Source organism: Marmota monax, unplaced genomic scaffold (genome assembly GCF_021218885.2).
Source record: "Marmota monax isolate L192 unplaced genomic scaffold, Marmota_monax_Labrador192_F-V1.1 WCK01_AAM20220418_F8-fsc00008, whole genome shotgun sequence".
In the NCBI taxonomy this organism is placed as follows: Eukaryota; Metazoa; Chordata; class Mammalia; order Rodentia; family Sciuridae; genus Marmota; species Marmota monax.
The window spans coordinates 28336222-28361847 of NW_026694432.1; the positions used below are offsets into that span (position 1 = coordinate 28336222).

The 25626-nt window shown below is 48.0% G+C and overlaps 2 protein-coding genes across 2 annotated transcripts in view; one reads left to right on the plus strand and one right to left on the minus strand.

Moving 5' to 3' along the window:
• Nucleotides 1-3606: 3606 nt before the first annotated feature.
• On the minus strand, nucleotides 3607-6094 carry Srarp (steroid receptor associated and regulated protein). Its single transcript, XM_046469051.2, has 2 exons — nucleotides 5939-6094; nucleotides 3607-4416 (listed from the first exon to the last, which is right to left on the minus strand). Exons 1-2 carry the CDS (start codon nucleotides 6006-6008, stop codon nucleotides 3980-3982), a joined length of 507 nt encoding a protein of 168 aa, XP_046325007.1. The 5' UTR covers nucleotides 6009-6094; the 3' UTR covers nucleotides 3607-3979.
• A 9844-nt stretch (nucleotides 6095-15938) lies between these two features.
• Nucleotides 15939-25626, plus strand: part of Zbtb17 (zinc finger and BTB domain containing 17) — a 33159-nt gene continuing 23471 nt past the window's right edge. Inside the window, exon 1 of the mRNA XM_046469054.2 lies at nucleotides 15939-16072. Within this exon, the coding sequence (XP_046325010.1) occupies nucleotides 16066-16072 (7 nt within the window). The 5' untranslated portion in view covers nucleotides 15939-16065. The remainder of the gene's footprint in view (nucleotides 16073-25626) is intronic.

Consider the following 25626-nt stretch of genomic DNA (forward strand, 5'->3'; position numbering starts at 1 on the left):
TGTATGCTAGGCAAGCACTTTGCCACGGAGCCGTACATGCCCCTAGCCCAGCCCGAACCATCTTAGGAGCCCTTAACCTTGGGCCTGTTGGCGGCCTCCTCCAAGCTTTCTCTGAGTGGCTGTAGTCACCCACCTCCATGCCGATGGCTCTCCTGTCACCAGCCTTGGCCCCTGACCAGAGCTGCAGTGGGGGAGGGAGCGGGACATGCTCCACCTCCCCACATGTCTCAGGGTCTCCTACATGTGGGTACCCTCCTGAAGCCATCGTCTTCCCATGTTCCTGCTCGCTCCTCCACCATGTGGAGGGCCAGTCACCCACTCAGTCACCAAACGCTCCTGTGCACACCAGGCCCTGCCCTGGGTCCGTGGGAAGCGTTCACTCCTCCTCACTTACACATTCATCAAGGTGCACTGAGCGCTAAAGCACCCTCTGCTTCCACGCCAGGCTTGGAATCTTTCTGATTTGTGACCATGAGCAGAGTGTCGAACTTCTCTGTGCCTCCATTTCCTCATCTGTAAATGGCAATGAAAATCATACCCACTCCCGAGACTGGAGCTGGTGAAGTCAACTGGTGTTGCATGTGGTACCTAAGAACCGTCTGGCCCATAGGCACGCCTGTAATCAGAGAGACTCGGAAGGCTGAGGCAGGAGCATGGCAAGTTCAAGGTCAGCCTGGGCAGCGCAGGGAGGCCTTGTCTCAAAATAAAAAAAGAAATAATAGGGGCTGGGAAGTAGCCCAGAGGTTGGCACTACTGAGTTCAATCCTCAGTACTATAAGGGGAAAAAAAATGAATTAAGCCGGGTGTGGTGGCACACACCTGTCATCTCAGCAGCTCGGAGGCCGAGGCAGGAGGATCACAAATTCAAAGTCAGCTTCAGCAACTGAGTGAGGCCCTAAGCAACTTAGAAAGACCCTCAAAATAAAAGTAAAGGAAAGGGCTGGGGATGTGGCTCAGTGGTTAAAAGCCCCTGGGATTAATCCCTGGTACCAAAATAAGTAAATAATAGAATAAAAATATCTGGACAATAGGAACAATGACAGCCACCTTTACTGAGCAAGTGATAAATGAATGGTCCCTCTGAATCTTCACCAGACCCCCACTACTAAATTCTGAAATGTCACTATGCCCCGCACAGAATGAACACTTATTATTCAGGATGAAAGGGGCATTGGCTTCTGAAAACAGACCCACCTGTGCCTGGCAGGTGCTTCCAGAAGCTCAGTGCCCTCCTATCTGAGGATAGAGCGACACCTGCTGGTGGGTTGTAGATGTGCAGCCACAGACCACCCTTTCTTCCAATGCCTTGACTTTGGCTGACCTCAAGATAGAAGGAGGCAGGGAGCTTTGTCAGCTTTCCTAATGGACATATGTCACCCAGGTTACTCTTAGTATTTTTACCCTGCTGGGATCGAACCCAAGGCCCCATGCATGCTAAGTAAGTGCTCTTCCACTGAGTTCCATTGCCAGCCCGTCATCCAGATTATAACTGTCACCTTCCCGCTAGTGGCTCCCCTTGGCTCCCCTTGGCTCAGCCTCCAGGGTTTCCGACATTCTGTCCACATTCTTTTCAAAGGTGAGGCTGGGCCCGGGACTGTCTGCTCCCAATTTCCTGTGTCCCATTCCAGAATAAGATCTGAAGGCTTCTAATCTCTTTGATCTCTGATTTGATCTCTGCTCTCCAGATGTGCATTGCTTATGTCCCCAACCAGAGGGCAAGCTCCTTCACACTGGGCTTTGTCTGTCTTCTTCATTGATCCATTCCAGGGTCTAGCCCAGATCCTGGCATACAGTGGTGACTAATAAATACTTGGTGAATGAATCAATGAATGGTCAGACTGAGTGGCCCTGATCCTCCTGCCTAAAGCCCCGTGGGTCCCCTCCCATTGTGTACTCAATCTCTAGTCAGATCTGTTTAGCTGTCACTTCCTGCAGGATGCCCTCCCTGACCCCCTGTCCCCAGAGTGAACTGGTCACCTTCCTCTGTGTCCTTGCTGTTACACTTATGTTTCAAAATTTTATTTTATTCATTTTTATTGTTTGAGTCAGCTTTTTCACTGCTGTGACCAAAAGACCTAAAAAGAATAATTTTAGAGGAGGAAAAGTTTATTCTGGGCTCACAGTCTCAGAGGTCTCTGACTGTAGACAGCCAGTTCCATTGCTCTGGGCCCAAGGTGAGGGAGAACTTGGCAGAAGGGTGTGGTGGACGTGGCACCAGGACGTGGCACCTTGTTGAGCTCTACTCAACAAGGACAAAATATATACCCCAAAGGCGTGCCCCCAGGGACCCACCTCCTGCAGCCACACCTACCTGCCTACAGCCACCACCCAGTTAACCCCATCGGGGGATTAATACACTGATTAGGTTAAAGCTCTCATAACCGGATTGTTTCACCTCTAAGCTTTCTTGCATTGTCTCACCCATGAGCTTTTGGGGGACACCTCATACCTAAACCATAATAGTTGTTATTGTTATTACTATGTTACTGGGGATTGAAAGAAGGGAGCTTTACCACAGAGCTTCATACTCTTACTTTGGGGCAGGGTTCTACTAAGTTTCCGAGGCTGGTCCTGAACTTGCAATCCTCCTGCCTCAGCCTCCCAAGTGACTGGGATTACAGGCATGTGCCGTGGTGCCCCGCACGTGCTGTCATAGCTATTGGGAACTGGTAACTGCATCCCTTCTTTTCTTGCCCACTAGGCTGTAGGCTGCTAGAGTAGAGTTATGTGTAGCCTCTCAGGGTCCCTCAGCTTAGAGGACAGGTCCTTCCCAAAGGAGGCCCACTGTTAGGAATGAGAACTTGGGCACCAGATTAAACTCAACTGTACCAGCCTGTGGGAGCTTGAATGCAGTCCTCAACCTCTCTGGGCCTCGGTTCCTAACCAGTGAAATGGGCACAAAACAGTGCTCCCTTGGACCTGCATTTCCCAGTCAATATGTGTTAATTGTCAGGGTTTGTAAAGCCCTAGTTAAATTGTCACTGAATAAATAAATGAACATTCAGCAGTTTTTATCCAGGTACTTAAGCCATCAGTGACCCCGCCTTGCTCTGGAAACTGACTGGCCTGTGAGGACCAGGCTCCCTGGCTCCCTTGTTTCCTGTGTCCCTAGAGGGCAGTATGAGCCTGGGGTGGGTGATGCTCAATAAGTCATCTCTCCATTTGTTCAAATGTGCTGCCCATTTCATTTCTGAGCACCTCCACCCCTTCTGGGAAGCCAGGTCCCCCTATTTTCCATGGTCACATCCCCCCCACCCAGGCTGCCTTCTGGGTTAGTTTCCTGTGGCCACTTCCCTGAGCCTCCCAACCCCCTGCCCCACCCTCCAATGGCCCGTCCCAGCCACCTCCAGGCCTGCCTCTGAGCCAAGATGGCCGCAGCCACATGCCGACCCTGCCTGTCACGCAGGGGCACCGGCCTCTACAATGTCTAGATGCAGCAGGTGCCCTGGAGAGGGTGGATTCCCACAAGCTGGCTCCTTCCCATTTTTCCAATGGTCCTTTAAGTGTCACCTGCTTGACAAGACCTCTCCCAAGCACCATATGAGGAAAGCTGTCCCCCAGCCATGCCAGGCCCAGTGGCTCGCTCCAGTTCCTGCCTAGCACTCATCACGGTTCAAAATCGTCTTTTTATTTATTGGCTTGCTTGTTTAACCCTTCTTCCCGCCTCCTGCCCCAAGAATAGAAGCTTTGTGAAAACCAGAACGATGTCCCGGGCCTTGCCCAGGGCCTCACATAGAAGATGCTCCTTTAGTATCTGCTGGGTGAACGATGAATCTCTTTCCCTGCAGGGGGGTCCTGGTCGGCCTCTGTTGAAAGGCTGGCAGGGATGGGAAGGATGGAGGAGGCAGATGTGCACCGGTTGGCTGATTCTTTTGTCCTTTAGTGGGCCCAGGGGACGGGAGGCTGGCCTGGGAGTCACAGCCCTTGAGCACTGGAACCTGGCATGCCAACCCCTCCTCCCACAGCCCGGCCCTTCCCGTTAATCCGTCTGCCCACAGACACAGGAAGAGAGGGCTTTGAGGGAGCCCTTGACTGTCCCCCAGGTTGAAGACCTCGCAGGCCCAGTCTTCAGGGGCCTCCCCTTGGCTTTAGGAGTTCCCTGGGGGCAGGGTGGGCTATCTGGGGGGGAAGAGGGGTCCACAGCCCCTCTGCGGGGTGGGCGGGGTGGCAGGGCATCCTTGGCCTGGGCAAGGCACCCCCCACCCAAGGGGATGTCCAAAGCTGATTGGGGCTGGTTTTCCCCACAGAACACAATATAGGTCTTCATTGGCAGAGTGACAGGTCCCTGGCTGGGGCTGGGGACTTGGGGCAGCACTGGGGGAGCTGCTAGGGAGAGCTGTTTCCCACGGACACAGTCAATAACGAAAGTCATGTGAGCCGTAGGGATGGCCTTGTGACAGCAGGCCCACTTCCCACCTAGAAGGAAGGAAAAGACCAAGGTTGGTGTTGGCACAGCCAGGGACGAGGTCTCCCAATGCATTCTTTCATCTGTTCTGTAGGACTTAAGTGACCCACGTGACAGGACAGCTGGGGGTTCAGAATATGGGGTCATGGATTTATTTTTACTCTATGTGTTTTTGGTGGTGCTTGGGGTGGAACCTGGGGCCTTGCACACACTGGGAAAGCAATCTACGGCTCTGTTGCACCCCCAGCCCAAACCCTGTCTTCATCACCACCTTGGAGCCCCAAGTTGAGCACATGGGGGCTCCTCCACTTTACTGTGCACGTGAACTGCCCAGGGACCTTGTTAGAGTGCAGCTCGTGGGGGTGGGGGCTGAGATTCTGCCCTTCTAACAGACTCCCAAGAGAGGCTGCGTCTGTTGGTCCATGGAGCACACTGAGAATAGCAGGGTCCTCAATCAAGAGGAAGGCCAGGGCCACCTCATAGAGGTGAGGAAACTGGAGCTTAATTCATGTGGGTGTTGGTGGTTCTTGGGACACACTGTGCTGCTCCACGTACTGCCCCCCACCCCCATACAATCTTTTCATATTTCAAACATTTTTTGCAGTATTGGGGATTAAATCCAGGGGTTCATGCATGCTAGGCAAACAGTCTACCACTGAGCTGTTATACCCCAGGCCTTTAAATGTTATTTTCTTTGTGGTACCAAGGATTGAACTCAGGGACACTCGACCACTGAGCCACATCCCCAGCCCTATTTTAAAGTATTTTATTTAGAGACAGGGTCCCACTGAGTTGCTTAGTGCCTCACTTTTGCTGAGGCTGGCTTTGAACTCTCTCCTGAATCAGCCTCCCTAGATGCTGGGATTACAGGCATTCGCCACTGTGCCCGGCTCCCCAGCCCTTTAAATTTAATTTTATTTGTGGAATTGGGGATTGAATCCAGAGGGTGCACTACCAATGAGCTATAGCCCTTTTTATTTTGAGACAGGGTTTTGCTAAGTTTCTGAGACAGGCTTTTAACTTGGGATCCTCTTGCCTCAGCCTCCCAAATCCCTGGGATTATAGGTATGCACCCTCACACCTGGCTTCTCCCCACACATACTTTTGTCCATGGCCTCAGAGAGTCCTATCCACACCTGGTGTCATCTACTTGGGGATCCCTACTCTAACTGTTGTACCCCACCTTCTCCCTAGCTCAGAGCCTATTAGGTGGTAGAAGAGTGAACGAAAAAATCAATTATCGATAAAGCAAGAGTCAGAGCTGGTCTATCTAAAACCACAGTCTGTTCTCTTAAAAAACTAACTTTTCAGGTGAACCAAACAACATGCCCGTTCTCTTAATTCTTCACTCTTCACCACGCCATGGACTCAGAAGAAAGCTTATGTTCTGGTCAGCTGGTCAATTCAGGCAATACGTGAAGTCCCCCACTCCACTGTGGGGTGTCTGTCGTCAGACCCCACCTGGCCTGCCCACCTCCCCTTTACCGAAGCTGATCTTTCTCCAGGGCTGAGGTGCCCTGTGCCACCTCTTACCAGAGCTGGTCTCTAGGCCGGTGTCTTTGAGGCTGGTTCTGCAGTCCCTGGAGTCCTCTGAGGGAGCCATGCCACTCACAGTGCCTGCCTGGGACTGGGAGAAGTCCTTGCTACCTCTTGCAGGATGTAGCCACCCCACTCCGGGGACCAGATCTTTTATATTCACCAGATCCGGACCGGATCCGCTGAGTGAGCCACAGGAACTGGCCCAGGGCAGTTAGGGGCTTGCTTTGATCAGCAGGGCTATGTCAACACGATTGTTGTTAGGTCCAGGGGACAGGCTTCCTATAAAAGGGACACTATGTTTTCCCAACTCTAGCTGCTTCCTGACTTGGGCTGGGTCTCTGGAACCTTCTCAGCAGGCCTCAGTTTCCCAGATCTGCCATTATCTGCCCGTTTCACCACCTCACTTTGTTGGTTTGTTTCCCATCTAAAACGGGTGCTGCAGATACTCAGGCCAACCACTGAGTTCACTGAAAAAGAGATGGACTTTAGAAGGAAAGTCAACCGAGCTGCATTAAATGGGAACGGCATCGTTTCCATAAAAAAGAGGTAACCCGGCCTGGCCAGCAGGATCATGGTCCACTGGAGGTGTCCCCGCCCCAGGACCCCGGGATGGGTTACCTTCCAAGGCAGAAGGGACTCTGCAGATGTGATTAAGGCTGTGGACTTTGACTTGAGGAGATGATCCTGGATTCCGCGGCTGAGCCCAGTCTAATCACAGGAGTCCTGGGAATCGAACCTTTCCTGGCCGGAATAGAAAGACGCATGGAGGAGGAGGAAGGCCAGGAGCACGTGAGGCCTCGATGCACCATGGCTGGCTTTGGAGATTCTGTCACAGGGGAAGGAACCAGCTCAATTCAGTTTCTCAGACTACACTGTCGCAGGTGGCCGGGTGCCAGCGGGGTGTCCTCTATTTCAACTCTGACAATGTCTACCTGGGGACGACATCAGATCCCAGAGGCTGAGGGCTGGGTCCCCAGGACTGCTCAGTTCAGACACTTGGGCTTCGGACCCACCGAAATTGGAGTTCGATTGATTTGCAAGAGCAGCTCCCGGGACTCCAGGAAACACCCTCTTTAGTCGGTTTATTGCAGGGGATGTTACAAAACAGACAGGAGAAGAGGTGAACGGGGCCAGGCACACGCGAAGTGGGGAAGAGCTTCCATGCCCTCCTGGTGTGCCACCCTCCAGGAACCTCTAGGTGTTCAACTCCCGGAAAGCTCTCTGTCATTTTGGGCTTTTATGGAGACTTCAAGGCATGAGCGTGACTAAAGCGTGGGTGACTGGGTAGAGGTGGTCTCATCTAGATCTGCTGGACTGAGGGCAGAGCCCAGTGGCACTGTGTGCCTGCACCCCTCCCTCTGGGGCACGGGCAGGACTGCTCCTGCCAGGAGAGGTTTGAGAGCTTCATGGGCTGGCGGCAGCTCAGGGGTGAGCGCTTGTCTAGCATGCCCAAGGCCCTGGGGTCAATCCTCAGCAATACAGATTGTTTTTTTTTTTTAAAAGAAAGAAAGAAAAAAGATCTACTCTCAGGTAATGTTTTCTATGGCCATCTCTGAGGTAGAAAGGGTGGGGGGAAGGTTAGGGTAGGTTTTTCTTCTCTGTGGCCCATCTCAGGAAGCTCTAGTTTCTAAGACCTACCTTGGGGAGAAAAGGGAGCAGGTGAAGGGGGGGTGGGGTGGGTAGGAGAGAGACCTTGCTTCCTGAGGCTGAAAGTGCCCCACCTTCCTAATAAGGGCTCCTCACCTTTATGGCCTTGAAGCCTCTTTGGGAACCAAAGACACCCTTATTGTTCTAATCCCTGGAGCTAGGGACCATGGACAAAAAAATATCATAGTATCACAGCAACAGAGGAAGAGACGCTGAGCCAAAAAACCCAGGTGCCTCTGGAGGCTGGGAAAAGGCAGGAAAAGGATTCTTCCCTAGCAACTCCAGGGAGGAGCCTTCCTGTGCTCCTTGATTTGGTGGGTGTCGATGATCCGCAGAGAATAAATTTGTGTTACCTTTAGTGACTGTATTGTGGTGACTTGGTACAGCATCAATAGAAAACGAACATGCTAGGCAAATAACAAAGAAACTAAAACAAAATGAAATCCTCGCCAAATATTTTTGCCTGCATTAAATGACTTAAAATGTCATTTTAGCAATATATATTTTACCACAAATAAAAAAAAAATTCTTAACAGCCGTGCCCATGTGATAGTAGGCAGCTCTGATACCATGTGATGAGAAGGGTGTTCACCTCTGCTAGGTCCTTCTCCCAAACCTGTGACCTTGGCTTAGACATGAGACTAATTGGGACTAATCCAGGGAAACTGGGGATTGAACTCAGGGGCACTCAATCACTGAGCCACATCCCCAGCCCTATTTTGTATTTTATTTAGAGACGGGGTCTCGCTGAGTCCCTTAGCACCTTGTTTTTGCTGAGGCTGGCTTTGAACTTGTGATCCTCCTGCCTCAGCCTCCCGAAGTGCTGGAATGATAGGCATGTGCCAGCATGCGCCACCGTGTCCGGCTAATGTTACTTTTTAGAAAGAAAAAAAACTTCTGTCTTCCTTCTCCTCAATGAACTACATTTCTGGGTTACCATACAGACCTGGTTGTTGGGAGGAATTGTTATTTACAGAAAAATTCCAGCTGATTCAGGCCAAGGCATGATTTTTCCAATCACTAATGAAATCATTGCTTCAGATAAGGAAGGAAGATTCCACTACAAGTGGAAAGTTGATGGGAATTTTCCGGAGGAGAAGGCTGGCTGTCCAGCTCCCCACCCAGAGGCCCCAGGGGATGCTTTCCGAAGGTCTCAGCTGTGTGCTCTCACCCACAGGCCGGTTTGAGTCTACTCAGGCCTGGGGTTAAGTAATGGGGAACAGGGGGACAAAGTACAGCTTATGGGACAGAATGAGAAGCAGGGAAGTCCAGAGTGTAGGAAGTTCTGAGAGACGGGTGACCCATTTCTGCCACGAGGCAACGGAATGGAATGAACGGAAAACATCAGAACAAAAGTGACTCAAAAAGACGGTTTGGAACACCACCACCACCACCACCCAGTGTGGCCGTGACGGGAGGCCCTCTGTGAATCCTGACTTGAACAAAGCAATCACGAAAAGACAGTTGGAGAAAACTAGAAATTTTTGATTATGGTTGGATAGCCAATGATTCCAAAACAATATGTTCTTTTTTTTTTTCCCTTTGTAGTGTGGGGCACTCTACTGTAGAAATTTACACCCAGCCCCTTTTATCATTTGTATTTTTAAATTTCAAGGCAAGGTTTTGCTAAATTGTCCAGGCTGAGCCTCAAACCTGCAATCCTCCTGCCTTAGATTCTGACTTGCTGGGATTAAGACATGAGCCATGGGGGCTGGGGATGTGGCTCAAGCAGTAGCGCGCGCTCACCTGGCATGCGTGCGGCCCGGGTTCGATCCTCAGCACCACTACAAACAAAGATGTTGTGTCCGCCAAAAACTAAAAAATAAATAAATAAATATTAAAAAATTCTCTCTCTCTTAAAAAAAAAAAAAAAGACATGAGCCATGGCATCATTGATTGATACTGTGAACTGAACCCAGGGGTGCTTAACCACTGAGCCACATCTCCAGCCCTTTTTTGTATTTTATTTTGAGACAGGGTCTCACTGAGTTGTTTAGGGCCTCCCCAAGTTGTCGAGGCTGACTTTGAACTCACAATCCTCCTGCCTCAGTCTCCCCAGCTGCTGGGATTATAGGCATGCACCAGAGCACTCGGCAGGATGATGATGATGATTATCATTATCATTATCATTATTTTATTTGCTCTTTTTAGTTATACATGATTGTAGAATGAATTTTGGCAGATTATACATACATAGGAGTCTAATTTATTCTATCTGGGATCCCACTCTTGTGGTTGTGATGTAGGGCAGAAGAGGCCAAACACCAAGGAATCAAGAAGCAGGTTTATTGACTGCAGGGTCCAGAGAGGCTATCACTTAAAATTCTCTGGACCTTGAGTCTGGAAATGTTTGGAACTTTATACCCAAGGTCGGGGGAGGTGGGGGCCTCAGAGGTTACATTTTTTAGAATCTACATAAAAGTATTTTTTTCCTTGAGTTCATATTTTTTAGCCACAACCCCAGCCCCAGGATTATTTTTTAATGGTTGCACGCTGAAATATATCAGAGTAGAGTGTCATGATGCCTGGAATTTGCTTTAACACTTCTGCACTAAAAGAAACAAAGAATAAATAAAACTCCTGAGTCCATATGATGGCCATATAGAAAATGTTTTATTTTTTCTAATTTTGAGTATCTGACACATATTTCAAAACGGAAAGCTACTCAGGAGGCTGAGGTATGAGTTTGGGTCCAGCCTGGATAACATAGCGAGATCCTGTGTCCAAAAACCAAAACAATAGGAAAAAAAAGGGGGCTGGGATTGTGGCTCAGAGGTAGAGCGCTCGCCTAGCACTGGCAGGACCCGGGTTCAATCCTCAGCACCACACAAAAATTGTGTTGTGTCCATCTAAATAAATAAATAGGATAAAAGGGACTGGGGGTACAACTCAGTCCCCAGCTCTGCAAAAAGGAAACAGAAACCATTTCATGATGAGTGGGCAGAGGGCAAAAAGTATACTTGATAAATTATGTGTAGCTGGGTGCGGTGGCACATGCCTGTAATCCCATGGGCTCGGGAGGCTAAGACAGGAGAATCATGAGTTCAAAGCCAGCCTCAGCAAAAGCGAGGCACTAAGCAACTTAGTGAGCCCCTGTCTGTAAATGAAATACAAAATAGGGCTGGGGATGTGGCTCAGGGGTCGAGTACCCCTGAGTTCAATCCCCAGTACCAAAAAAAAAAAAAAAAGTTATGAGTAGCTCACTTAGAAGTTATGAGCTATATAACTCAGATTTTCAATATTTGTGTCATCAAATCAATAATCTAAATTGTATAAACACATGTATGTTGGTTCATCTACAGCTTTTCAAGTTTATGCCTATGAGGTGGCTAATTACCTGAAAAATTCCAGTTGCTGGGAAAACACAGGCTTGTTCCCATGTGGACAGAAACCTTCAGGTGGCAGGTGGGTGAGGGGTAGGCTGGAGACTCCGCATGTCACTCATGTCACTCTGGTGGTTGAGTGGAGAGGATATTGGGTGGGACTTGGGGCACCGGCTGGTAACATACTGAAGCAGTGATCTCTGGCGAGAAACCAGGCAACTGGGAATCATCCCCTCTCGGGTTGGACAGAGGACTTGGTGCCTGCCCCATCCAGCCATGGAGCCCAGGGTTGGGCTTCTTTCTTCCACACAGTCCTAAGGAGTTTCTGGCATCCAGCTTCATTTGATAAAGGCCAATGGAGAGTCCAGATTTCAATCACTCAGTTGAGCTCTTATAACTATTTCAATTTGAACCAGGTATGGTGGCACATGCCTGTAATCCCAGCAACTTGGGAGGCTGGGGCAGGAAGATCACAAGTTCAAGGCCAGCCTCAGCAACTTAGCAAAGCTCTAAGCAACTTAGTGAGACCCTGTCTCAAAATAAAAAAAATAAAAAGGGCTGGGGATGTGGCTCAGTGGTAAAGCACCCCCTGGGTTTAATCCCTAGTACAAAACAACAACAGAAACACTATTTCCACTTGAAGAACAAAATCCCAAATCTCTGCCATGTGCCCTTATGTCATATTCATAAATTTGTTGCCGAAATCTCAGTCCTTGTCTCTGATGCCAATCCAATAATGAGGACATGGTTTTGAGAAAAAAGGAAAAAGAAGGTTTATTGCTTTGCTAGCAAAGGGGAGACACAGGAGACTCCTGTCCCAAAGGCTGTGATTCTGCCTATCTTCAGGAACAGGGGACTTTTACAGAGGTGATTCAGAGAAAATGAGATTAGGGAGGAGACATCAGGAAGGAGATCAGGGAAAAGAAAATGGGGGAGAAGATTAGGAAAAAGAAGATCAGGGAGAAGTTTAGGGAAAAGAAGATTTGGGGCTGGGGGGGGACATGTAATTTTCAAAGCCAGAAGGAATATAGTCAAAGCATCAAGTGAACCCCTGTTACAAATTCAGTGAAGTTGAATGTTGTTGTGTTCTTTCCTCCCTGACACAGCTCCTCTAGAATCCAGTCATGCCCCTGTTCCCTAGGTTTCTGTTCACTTAATTGCCCAAGGCTTGTTTTGTAAACTACGTCAGACTCAGGCTGGTCCTTGAGGTTTCTTGGAAGCTATTCTCACAGATCTGGAAGCCAGAGAGGTGGGTGGAGCCTTCTCAAGCAATCAGCCTGCCCTTGAGCAATAACATCCTCAGGTGAGACCACTACGCTCCCATGGAAATGAGGATCAGCAGATGGGAAGAGGGGCTGCTTCCACTGGCAAGGAGTTCTCATTGGATTTTGGATTTGGGGAGTTGGGAAACTGCTGTCCACCCAAATATCCCCTTTCTAATTCTCTCTCTCTCTCATTGGTACTTGAGATTGAACCCAGGAACACTTTACATATATATGTAAAGTGTGTGTGTGTGTGTGTGTGTGTGTGTGTATTTTTCCCCCCCAGTGGTCAAGAGCGGCCCTGGTCTCTGACCCTGTGTTATGCTGAGAACGTAAACCCTCAGACTTTCATTTCTGGAGATTGCAGTGCAGTTGTAAGCAGCTCTTCCTGTCTTTATTCCCACCAGAATGGTCAATTGCACTCTTGTCTTCATTAGACAATCTCCCCCCAGCAACAATATTTCTCATCATAAGTGATAACTTATGTAATGATTTTTTTCCTGCCTGAAATTGATTACATGGGGATCACTTTCCAATCCAGTCCCCTGATTTTCAGCCTTGAAGACCCACCACCTGCCGAGACAGAAAGCTCACTGGACTCTTTCTCCTTCCTGATCATGTCCTTTCTTTCTTTCTCTCCCTCTTTTTTCTTCAGCACTTGGGACTGAAGCAAGGGCCTCAGGCATGCTAGGCCAGCACCCTACCACTGAGCTACACCCCTAGTCCCCAGATTTTCTTTTTAATTAAAAAAATTTTAATTTTGAAATAATTGTAGGTTTACATACAATTGTAAGAAATAATACAGAGAGACCACCCTGCATCCTTTACCCAATCTCCACTGATTCTAATAACTTGTGAAACTATTACAACCAGGATACTGGTGGTGATATAGGCAAGGTGCAGAACATTCCCATGTTGTTTATAGGCTTCTTTTAAGCACAGAGGGATTTAATACAGAAAATTAGGTATTTATAAAATCATCTGAAGGGCTGAAAGAGTGGTCACTGTAGTGGACCTTCAATAGTGATTCCCAGAACACTTTAGAACTCACCAATCAAGAACTGTTACTTCTGCTACAATCAAGAAAACGGGAAATCAGAGACCACTCCTGGAATTATTGCGTTTAAGAACACATCATGGACAGGTGAGGTGGCACATGCCTGTAATCCCAGCCACTCAGGAGGCTGAGGCAGGAGGATTGCAAGTTCAAAGCCAGCCTCAGCAAAAGTGAAGCACTAAGCAACTCAGTGAGACCCTGTCTCTAAATAAAATACAAAATAGGGCTGGGGATGTGGCTCGGTGGTTGAGTGCCCCTAAGCTCAATCCCCAGTACCAAAAAACAAAAACAAAACACACATTATGGCCTGAGTTAGGTGGTATGCGCCAGTAATGCCAGTGACTCAGGAAACTGAGGCAGAAGGATTGCATGTTCAAGGCTGGCCTGGGCAATTTAGCAAAACCTTGTCTCAAAATTAAAAATAAATAAAAAGGATCAGGGCTCAGTGATGGAGCACCCCTGGATTCAATCCCCAGCACCCCAAAAACATGCTAGGGGGTCACGAGAGGGGATCTTTCTCATATGCAGGACTGTGATGACATTCACCTTCCAGTTCTCACTTACCAGAAGAATCCATCCATAGGTGAGATTCTAACTCCAATTAAGTCTGAGAAGTAAAAATTTAACCTCTTACATTCTGGAGAGAATGGATGCCGGGTCTTGATAAACCCCATCTATTGCAGATAGACACACATTTGTACACTCAGTATTGGGAAGATAAGAGGATTCTTACCAAATCTATTATTTCCCCCTAAAAAAGATGTGAAAGTCCAGGGTGGAGGAGGATGCAAAGAAACCAGAACCCCTGTGCACAGCTACTGGGAATGCAAAATGGTGTGGCCAACATGGAAATTCCTCATAAATTAAAAAATAGGGTGAGAAAGTAGCTCCGAGTAGAGTACTTGCTTAGCAGGTACAAGATTCTGGGCTTGATTCCAGCACTGAAAAAATAAATAGATAAGGAAGGGCATGGTAGTGCACACCTGTAATCCCAGCGGCTAAGAGGCTGAGGCAGGAGGATGACAAGTTCAAAGCCAGCCTCAGCAACTTAGGGAGGCTTAGCAAGACCCTGTCCCTAAATAAAAAGGGCTGAGGGATGTGATTCAGTGGTTAAGCATCCCTGGATTCAGTCCCTGGTATCAATAATAAATAAATAAAATTAGATTCAGCAATCTTACTTCTAAGTATTTATCCTACAGAACTGAAATCAGGATCTTAAAGAAATAGTAGCATGCCAATGTTCATTGCAGCACTATTTGAAATGGCCAGGATGTGGAAATAACCTAAATGTCCATCAGTAGATTAGTAGATGAAGAAAATGTGGTACGTACATACTATGAAATATTATTTGGCCTTAAAAAAGGAACCCTGCAATGTTCAACAACAATGATAAAACTTGAGGGCATTATACTAAATGAAAGAAAACAGTCATTGAAGACAAATACTATATGATTCCACTTCTATGAAGTATCTAAAAATGGTCAAATTAATAATATCAGAGGGTAGAATTGTGGTTGCCAGAGGTTGGAGAAAAGGGGAAATAGGGAATTGCTAACCAATGGTCATAAAGGCTTATTTTCAAGAGAAAAGTAACCCTAAAGAGCTGTTGTACAACACTGTGCCTGTGCTGTATTGCACACTTAAACATTTGTTAAAAAGACAGAGCTCATGTTAAATATTCTTACCATAGGTTAAAAAACAAACTTAAAAATCCATGATGTTAACTGCTGAACTTTTTAGTTTCCATAGTCATTGTGAAGACAATAGTGAGTTGGCCAAAGTGATATTTGCTATCGTTTTACTTAAGGGCCAGAGACTGAAAATGTAGGAATAGCTTGTCCTGTTGAGTACTTTCTTCAGCTGTGATTGGCTGTTTGGGTGCAGGCAAAGAGAAAAGGTGCAGCTTGATTCACCATCGTTGGAATTCTTACCAATCCATGTGACAAAAAAATAAGGAATAGAAGAGTAGGGTGGTGGCGATGGTGGTGAGAGTGTAGTTAAAATTGTGGATCACGGGGCGGAGGTGTAGCTCAGTGGGAATGCACTTGCTTAACGTGCAAAGTCCGGGGTTCCATCCCAGCACCACAAATAGATAAATAAATAAATAAACAAATAAAATTACGGATCATGGAAAATAAACAGGGCCAGAAGATTAAAAGGAGAAAGCCCACAAACTAAGGAAGAAGTCGATGACTTTGAGAAACCAAAGAGATAGAATGAGGTGCCGGGCGGGGCCTGTACACACCCGTTGTAGGGCAGCCTCACGTGGACTCAGGCTAATCCTGGAGTAAACATGGAGCGGGTGATGGTGGTTTAAAAAGTAGAAAAATATAATGGGATTTGCAGCTTTGGAGTCACAACTAGGTTCATATCTCTGCTCCATCACTTAGAAGATGTGTGACTATGGACAATTTATTTACCCTTTGTGAGCCTCCCTTTTCCCTTCTTCAAAAGGGGGGGAAATAAAACTATTTGAAAGTTGTTATAAGAATTTAATGAGAATGCACATAAAGAGCTCAACGCAGCGTCTGGCGCTCAACAGGCGCTGAACACATGGAAGCCGGTACTGTCATCGTGGTAAGGCAGGGTTATAATGAGGACAATTCTAAGCGCAGAAGTAACGTAGAACTTTTGGATAGCTAGGCGCATGCGTCGGTCCGCGGTCGCGTATCCAGCGCGAGCGTTGCGCATGCGCCGGAAGTTGCAGCCGGGAAGCCAGCGAGGTCGGTTCCGCCCGACTCTAACATGGCGGCGCCCTTTGTCTGCTCTGAAGTGCCGTCCCTGGCCTTCTCGCGGCCGTGATGCACCTCCTCCTGTGGTGGGGTCCGGGACATGGCAGGTGAGGGTCATCAAGCGCCGGGGGCCGGGGGAGTTCCCGGAGCCGGGGCGGAGGCGGCGGAGGATGGGGCGCGGCGGGACGCCATGGACGGTTGTGTGGGGGAGGGGAGGGAAGGGAAGTGGAATGGGACGGGAACCGGGCTGAGGGGACACCGCGGGCAGCAGGTGCGGGGCCGCTGGGAGGGGGCGCCGCCCGGCGAGCGGGCGGGAAGTGGGCGGGCGGACCTGCTGCCCTGGCGAGGCGGCGAGAGTGCCCTCCGGGGCTGGGTGACACCCCAGCTGGTAGCATCTCCGCCCCCGCCTCCGGCTGTCACCGCCCCTTGACCCCGCGCGCCGCGGCGGGTGGGCGTTCTGCGGCCGCGAGGGGGCGAGGTGCTGGGCTGCGCTTGTCGCCGGCGGGGGCGGGAGGGCGCAGGTCCGCCGCGGCCGCCGCGGCGGCCGCTGGCCGTGTCAGGAGGCGCCGTTCATTCATTCGTTCCGCGGATGCGGTTCAGCCCCCTCGGGTCCCGGGCCGAGCCCGCGGTGCAGCCTGACGCCCGCCAGCGCGGGGCCCGCGGCCAGGAGAGGCCGGTTCCCGCTCCAGGCTGCGTCTCTGGGCTCTTTGGGCTCCCTGCCTCGGTTTCCTCATCCGTGAAGCAGAGAGGATAATAAAATCTACCGCCCAAGATTGAGCTAAAGGTTAAATGAGGTAGTAGGTGTAAAGTGCTTAAAATACCTGTGGTTACGAGTAAATGCCGTACAAGTGCGCGTTGCTGGTATTTGTGTCATCGTTTCCCGGAGTTCAGGCTCAGGTGGGAGACCTTGAGATACTGCTGCGCGGGAAGAAGTGCCCCCCTTGCTCAGGGAAGACGCAGTAGAGGCACTTCGCTGCTCCGGTAGTCTGGGTGAATCCAGGGAGGCTTCTGTCCCCCGAAGAAAACTGACACCTAAAGCTGGAGAAGGGGGCAGGGATCTGGGTGGAAGACAGGAGACAAGGCGAAAGGAAGCAGGCTCTGTCTCAGCCGTAGGGGACCTTGTAAACCCAGATAAGGACTTTAAATTGTAGGGTCTCGGGAGGTAGCTCAGTGTAAAGCGCCCCTGGGTTCAATCCCTACTACCAAAAATAATTAAATAAATAAATTTTAAGTTAAGGAGAAGGCATTTAAGAATCAATCTTGTGGCCGGGGTGGATAGTGCACATCTATAATCCCAGCCACTGGGAGACTGAGTCAGCCAAGTTCAAAGCCAGCCTCAGCAACTTAGTGAGGCCCTAAACAACTTAGAACCTGTCTCAAATTGAAAAATAGAAAGGGCCTGGGGATGTGGCTCAGTGGCTAAGCACCCCTGGGTTCACTCGCTGGTACTACTACTACTACCACCTAATAATAATAATCAGGCTTGTGGATTAGAAAGATCGCTGGCCATGCTGAAGAATGTGTCAGAGGAAATGGCCCTGGAAGCCCATTAAGAGGCTGCTAGACTAATCCAGTTGAGAAATGGGGGTGGACTTGAGTTAGGTTAGAGGCAGAGTTGGGGAGAGATGGTTTCCAAGGTAGAACTGGAAAATAGTGATTAGTTCAATGAGAGAGTAAGGGGCAGGGAGGGGTCAGGATTGTCTCCTAGTTCTTCACAGGTATATGCCAATACCACTCAATGCTATAGGAAGAGCACAAGGAGAGAAGACATTGGAGTCAGGTGCCTGTAAAACTTTCAAGTGAAACCTTCTGGTGGTGATCCCTTTGGTTGTCATCCACCTAAGTCTCCCGGAGCCAGGAGAGGGGACATGCTCACCTAGGGGAGGGTGGGAAATGAGAAGAACAGTGTCTGGGACAGCGCAGTGGAATGCCATAGTGGAGTAATACCCGGAGCAGCCTCTGGGTTTTTGCCTCTCAGTCTTCCATAAAGCAGGAGTTCCAGAGTGTGGGGACTGAGGCTACATTTATTCATCTTTGTGTCCAGTACATTTTCCGGCATGCAGCAGGCCAGCAGTAACCCCGTTTAACATTTATTGAGCACTTGCTCTATGCCAAGCATTCTGCACTTGCCTGTTTGGGTGGGTGGGTGGAAGTCTTAGGGAGCAGGTGCTGCCACCCTTCATTTTCTCATCAGATTTTTTCACTGGGTGTCTTTGATTCAGATAGTGAGCTGGAGGAGGGGAGCCAAGCTGCAGTTTATGTAGACAGATTGTCAGAAAAGAGTAGCCTGGGCTATTTGGAAATCTGCGATACATCTGTAAACCTCAATGGTGAAACCAACCTCGAAAGAGTTTGTCTTCTCTGAGCTCAACATTCAGCTTATTCGCTGGGCATGGTGGTACACACCTGTAATCCTAGTGACTGGGGAGGCTGAGGCAGGAGGATGACAAGTTTAAAGCCATCCTCAGCAACTTAATGAGGCTCTAAGCAACTCAGTGAGACCCCGTCTCCTTTTAAATAAAATATAAAAAAGGGCTGGGGATGTATCTTAGTGGTTAAGCATCCTGGGTTCAATCCCTAGTACCAAAAAAAAAAAAAAAAAAAAGAAAGAAAGCTTTTGCTTTAAAATTAGTAATGACAAAAGCCTTATTACAGTTTGGTTGGGAAATCTTTTTAAAATATTTTTTATTTCTAGATGGATGCAATATCTTTATTTTGTTTATTGATTTTTATGTGGTGCTGAGTGTCAAGCCTAGTACCTAACATGTGCAAGGCAAGCACTCTGCCACTGAGCCACAACCCCAGCTCTTGTTTTTTATTTTATTTTTTTAAGATATTTTCTTTTTTAGTTGTAGTTGGACATAATACCTTTATTTTATTTTTATGCGGTGCTGAGGATGGAACCCAGTGCCCTGCATTTGCTAAGCAAGTGCTCTACCGCTGAGCCCTAGCCCCAGGAAATTGTTGATATTCCTATTTTTTTAATCAGGAAAAATAAAAGTAGATTAATTAGTGGACAATATTCACTCTTATTTTAATTAGGTGTTATCTAGAATGCTCCAGTAGGACTGGGGTGTGGCTCATTGGTATAGCACTTGCCTAGCAATTTATTTAGTACTGGTTCAATCCCCAGCACTAGAAATAAATAAACTGCTCCAACAGAGCAAGCCCAAGTACAGAGACTGAAACAAAATAGAAATTTACTCCTCACCTTTTAACTGTCTGAAAATCTGTAGTTCAGAGCTGTAGTTGTCTCACTGTTCTGTGAGGTCCATCTGGGAACAGGGATCCCTTGATCATGTGGCTGTCCTTGCTCAAACCCAGGCATCCATATCATGGTCCAAACTGGCTGCTTCATCTCCTGCCATCATGTATGAACTTCATCTGACAAAAAGAGAGAGCAGGGCTGGGGATGTGGCTCAAGCGGTAATGCGCTTGCCTGGCATGCGTGGGGCGCTGGGTTCGATCCTCAGCACCACATACAAATAAAGTAAGGATGTTGTGTCCACCGAAAACTGAAAAATAAATATTAAAAAAAAAAATTCTCTCTCAAAAAAAAAAAAAAAAGGGACAGAGCAAGAGTCATGCTCTTTTTTTTAAGGTTCTAAGGTTTAAAGAGACATTGTTATGTAATATGGTCCCCAAACGTAAACCAGTTTTGGTATCTGATATTCAACTAAAGAACCAATCATACCTGTTCTAGTGCTGGAGGGAAAACTGACTGTCAGAAGTCCAAGGAGGGTTGGGCTTGCTCCCCAGGCCTCTGTCTGCCTGGGCAGGCTGCTTTGGCTTGGGGTCGATTTGTGGTGCTTGGGCCCAGAGAGCCCCAGGTTTGCTTATGCATTCATTCGTTGTTTCCTGGGCCTGTTGTGCGCTGGACACTGTGCTGAGTGTTAGGAACATGGACCTGAGTAACATTGGATCCCAGAAGCAAGACACTCCCAGCCACGTGGATAATCACAGTACAGTGCAAGAAATACCAGGGAGGCCTGGTCAGGAGGTGAGGACGCACAGGAGGCCTGGCTGTCGGGGACGTGGCTGCCCTGGGTGGTGAAGATTTAGTGAAACACATTTTTGAATTGATGACGGTAAAGGTGTCTTCAGATAGATATGGGCACTGAGGACTCTGGTCACTGGTGTGAATCCCTGCTGCCCTGTTTCATGACTGTCCACAGGGCCAGTGTCTGCACTGCTGAGCCTCAGTTTCCTCATCTGTAATAGGGATAACACTGTCTACCTCACAGAACGTTTTGAGCCTTGTGTGGGATCAGGCAGGTAATTCACAGGGGCTGCTGTGCAGTGGGCACTTACGAAATGTCAGTTACCTCCCACCGCAAAGAGCAGGATGGTTCGGAGCCAGAAAAACCAGGTAGGGATGAACTGAGGAAGGAAAGCCAAGTGACTGTCCTTCCCTGAGGCATCAATTATCCAGTTGGTACATGGAGAGTCCAGGACTGTTCTGTGGCCTTCTGTTCTCCTCAGGATTCTCCAGGAGTTCTAATTAAAGTGATCGGTTTCTGGATCCTCAGAGATCATACCCTCAGAGGTCTGGTGAGGGGTCTTTGAGAAGGGAAGATTTCTCTCTACCTAATTCCTTCTCAATCCTAGGCTTTTAGGAAGCATGTTCAGAGCCTCCCCGCCCTCCCCCATCCCCGGCTTCCCAGCTGAGTGTGGCCCCTCAGTGGTCTCCTGGCATCCTGCACTGACCTCTCTTAGTGCATTCTTGCCTCAGTTAGAGTTGTAGGTCTCCTTGTGTGTCTCCCCGTCGGGCCACCAGCATCTTGGGTGCAGGGACAGGGTCCTATTTATCTTGGTATTCCCCAGATAGCATATCTCTGGGAATGTAGCTGGTGCTCAGGTAGTGTTGGCTGGTGCATGGGCAGCCTTGATTGGCAGAAGAGGAGTTGCAGTTGGGGCTGGAAGAACTGCAGCTGAGGAAGGACTGGGCAGCTACTAGTTGAAGAGAGAGGAGAACCTTGTGGATTTTGGGTATTTGGCTGTGGTAGGAGGAGCAGACCTGGTGAACTGTGACCTAAACAAAGAGAATTTCAGCCAGAAGATGGTTTCTCTGACTTTTTGTCTTTTTAAAGTAGAGCAGTGTACCTCAGCTTTGGGTTATTGACATTTAGGGTCAGATGAGTCTTCCCCCCCCTTTTATTTTGGCACTGGAAGTCTAACCCAGGGCCTTATGCATACCAGGAGAGTGCTCTACTACTGGGTTATACCCCCCCAGTCCTTTTATAGTTTTGAGAAGGGCCTTGCTAAGTTGCTAAGGCTGTTCTGGAAATTTTGATCCTCCAGCCTCAGCCTCCTGAGCGGCTTAGGATTACAGGCATGTGCCACTGTACCCAGCTAGATGAGTTTTTGTTGTTGGGGTCATCCTGTATATCCCTAGCCTCTACCCATAGGTGTCATAGTAAGCCTCACCCCCAGTTGTGACAATCAAAAATGTCTCCAGACATTGCCAGATGTTTCCATCCGCCAGCATAAGTGGCGGTTGGAAGCATGAACTTCTAAGCCAGATGTACCTGACTCCTATCTGACATCTACACTTGCTATCTCTGCTTTAGGCCAAGTGCTTGACTTCTCTCAACCTCAGTTTCCTGGGTTAGCAGTGGGGACATAACTTTACTGGGTGGAATTGTTGATGAAGTCATGCAGTGGAGTGCTTGGTGGAGCCCCTGACCTCCTGACTGGCAGCTGGGCAACTGTGTTGACATGGGAGTCTGTAGAGGACCCTGACGGAGCAAGAAAGCGTGTGCAGAGCTGAGGGCCGAACAGTGTTTGATGGGAATAGGCACAGGAGGTGGAGAAGTCGGGGCGTTGAGAGGGTGGACTGTGGAAGCTCCATCACGCCCCCCTCCTTCTCTCCTGAGCCCTTTCAGTGTGTCCTGTCACACTGTGTCTGTGCACCTGTGTAGGGAAGACTGTGTGAAGAGAGCTGGTGGCTTGGGCTTGGTGCCCGTGTACACACAGTTGCAGGCTTTTCTGGCGGGTGGCCTGGCATCCCATTGAGAAGTTGCTGAGGCTGGTCTTGCACTTTTGATCATAACCCTGAAAGGGCAGCCTCCATGGGGGACCTTCCTAGGGCCAGCAGAGTGCCTGAGAGGACCGGGTGGCCCATTCTCCACAGTCAGGAATTCCCCAGAGGACGGTGCTGTGTGGGTAGCTTGGCCTAAGGACATTGGGTATTTTGTACCACAAAGGGAGGGACCCCAACCTTAGAGAAAACAGTGCCAAGTATGTAGTTCACATCTCCTGCTGCCGTGAGTGCATGTGGTTGGAGTCAGAGGTCAGGGAGTCGGCGTTTGGCACAGAATGATTTCAGCAGTGTGAGCTGTGTGTCTGCATGGCCTGGCACTCTAGGAGCACCTTGGGCTGCCCATGGTGAGTTAAGGTTGACTCCAGTAGTGTAGTCAGCTCAAGATACACCTGGAAAATCAGGGTTTGGGCTTGTGGATTAGGACACACTTGTTAGGCACTGGGGTCACGTGGTTCTCAGAGCTTGAGCTTGCGAGGGAAGAAGGAAGAGAAGGCCTGGTTGGAATTGAGAGTCACTGGCTCCTGTCGTGGCCAGAGACTGAGTGGGATCCAGCTGAGATGGGGAGTGGACCAGAAAGCAGGTTCACTGCAGATTCAAGATCATGCTTAGCTTCTGGCATCAAAGCTCTGGCCGCAGAAGCGCTTCTCCCCACCTCACCTGGACCACTTGCTGCACTGGAGTTGCCATTGAAGGTGCTGGGGGAGTCCCTTTCCTGTTCTGGAGGGAAGGAACTGCTCTAGTTTCACAGTCATGTCAGCTGGCTCCTAGTTCAGAGCCAGAGCTCAGAGAGTGAAGCCCTTCTCATTTCAGTGGTCCCCAACATTGGGGGGCCTTTGGCAGGGACTTCCTGGTTTACTGTGACAAGGTCATCTGCCTTTCATGCATCAAAACATTATTTAGAATGTTGTTTAATTTTATAAGTTGCTTTTGTTAAATGTTGGGTAGGGGGGGCTGGGGATGTGGCTCAAGCGGTAGCGCGCTCGCCTAGCATGCGTGCGGCCCGGGTTCGATCCCCAGCACCACATATAAACAAAGATGTTGTGTCCGCTGAAAACTAAAAAATAAATAAATATTTAGAAAAAATGTTGGGTAGGTAGAAAAGAATATGTTCTGTATAAAGAACAAGGATACAAGGAACCTCTTCTGTCCCCATCACCCAGCTTAAAAAAAAAGTGTCACCAGGACCTTCTGAGTCTGTGTGCTCCCCAGCCCAGGTCACCCTGAATTGTGCTTATATCATTTTCTTGCTTATTTTTTGGTACTGGGACTGAACCCAGGGACATTCTACACTGAGCTATATCCCTAGTCCTTTTTGTTTTTTATTTTGAGGAAGGGTCTCCCTAAATTGCCAGACTGGTCTTGTGCTTGTGATCCTCTTGCCTCAGCCTCCTGAGTAGCTGGGATTAACAGGCCTGTGCTGCGACACCTGACTGAGCATCTTTCCTATACTTGCTGATCATTCCCACTTCACTTTTTCTGAAACATCTGCTTAAATCTTTTGGCTATTTTTCTATTTGGTTATTTTTTAATTACATGTAAATTTTTCTGTTATTGTCTAAAAAATTTTAGATACTGATTCTTTGTAATCATACAGGGAAAGCTGAACTATCTGCTTCTAATTTATGGCTTGTCTTTGCATTCCAGCCCCCCCCCCCCCCCCCCGTTTTGGATGAGAAGAAATTCTTAACTTTATCATTTCTTTCTTTTATAGGTAGCACTTTTTGTTTCTTTTTAAGAACTTTCTATCTTGAGTTTGTAAAGGTGTTTCCCCATATATTGTCTTCCAGTTGTTTTATTGTGTTGCTTTTTACATTAAGGTCTTTAATCCATTTATTATTATTTTTCTGTATGGTGTGAGATGGAGGCCGACTTCATTTTCACTTTTTAAAAGAATGTACCAAATTGTCCCAGTACCAGTTATTAAAAAACTGTATCCTTTTCCTCAAATTTTATCTGTACCGTCATCAGTACCCATTATTATATATTAAGTGTTCACAAATGTGTGGGTCTGTTCGTGGACTTTTTTTTGGTTGTTGGTACTAGGGATTGAACTCAGGGACACTCGCCACTGAGCCACATCCCCAGCCCTATTTTGTATTTTATTTAGAGACAGGGTCTCACTGAGTTGCTTAGTGCCTCACTTTTGCTGAGGCTAAGTTTGAATTTGCGAACCTCCTGCCTCAGCCTCCCAAGGTGCTGGGATTACAGACATGCGCCACTGTGCCCAGCTTTTTTTTTTGGGGGGGGAGTACCTTGGAGCACTGAACCACATCCCCAGTCCTTTTTGTTTCTTTTTTAATTTTTTTTTTTTTAAAGAGAGAGAGAGAGAGAATTTTTTTTTTTTTTTAATATTTATTTTTTCAGTTCTCGGCGGACACAACATCCTTGTTTGTATGTGGTGCTGAGGATCGAACCTGGGCCGCACGCACGCCAGGCAAGCGCGCTACCACTTGAGCCACATCCCCAGCCCCTTTGTTTCTTTTTTAGAGACAGGGTCTTGCTAAGTTGCTTAGGGTCTTATTAAATTGTGGAGGCTGTTTTTTAATTCATGATCCTCCCACCTAAGCTTCCTGAGCACTGGGATTACAGGTGTGCACCACTGGGTCTAGCTTCATGGGCTTTTTACTATCTTTTATCTGTGTCCTTATACTAGATTGATTTAATCACTATAATTTTATAATGACTCTTGATATTAGGTAAGGTCCTGAGCCTTTGTTTTCCCATATTCATTTTAGATCATGTGTGTCAAGTGCTGTAACATTTTTTGACAATATTTTATTAAAGTTTCTCTGAATTTATTATGTATCCATTTGGATAACCACCTTAACATTTTTTTTAAATATTTTTTTTTAGTTGTATTTGAACACAGTACGTTTATTTTTCATTTACTTATTTTTATGTGGTGCTGAGGATCAAACCCAGAGCCTTGCATGTGCTAGGTGAGCACTCTACCTCTGAGCCACTCTACCTATTTGGCCTTCCTGTCCATGAACATAGTATGTCTTTGAATTTCATAACTTACAAAGTTTAATTTTAGTCACTATTAACATCTTACACTCAGACAGTTAAGGGCCTTAGAACACTTTAATTTCTATCACTTGCTCTTTTTTCTCTCCCCCTTTCCCCTCTGCCCAGTATAGGGGATTGAATCTAGGGGTGCTTTACCACTGAGCTGCATTTGTAGTCCTTTTATTTTTTATTTTAAAACAGGGTCTTGGGCTGGTTGCAGTGCAATGTGCCTGTCATCCCATTGACACGGGAGGCTGAGGAAGAAGGATTGCAAGTTCAAAGCCAGCCTCAGCAACTTAGTGAGGCACTAAGCGACTCAGTGAGACCTGTCTCTCAATAAAATACAAAAAAGGGCTGGGGATGTGGCTCAGTGGTCATGTGCCCCTGAGTTCAATCCCCGGTTCAAAAACCAAAACAAAACGGAGTCTCGCTAAGTTGCTGAGGCTGGCCTTGCACTTGTGACCCTCTCCCAGGTCGCTGGGATTGCAGGTGTGCCACTGTGTCCAGGATCATCCTTCACTTTTATGTTGTAGGTGTGGGTTTTAGTTCTGTTTAAAAATTTGCAAGACATCATTAGTTCAGTATTTGTTTAGATTTATCCACTTATTA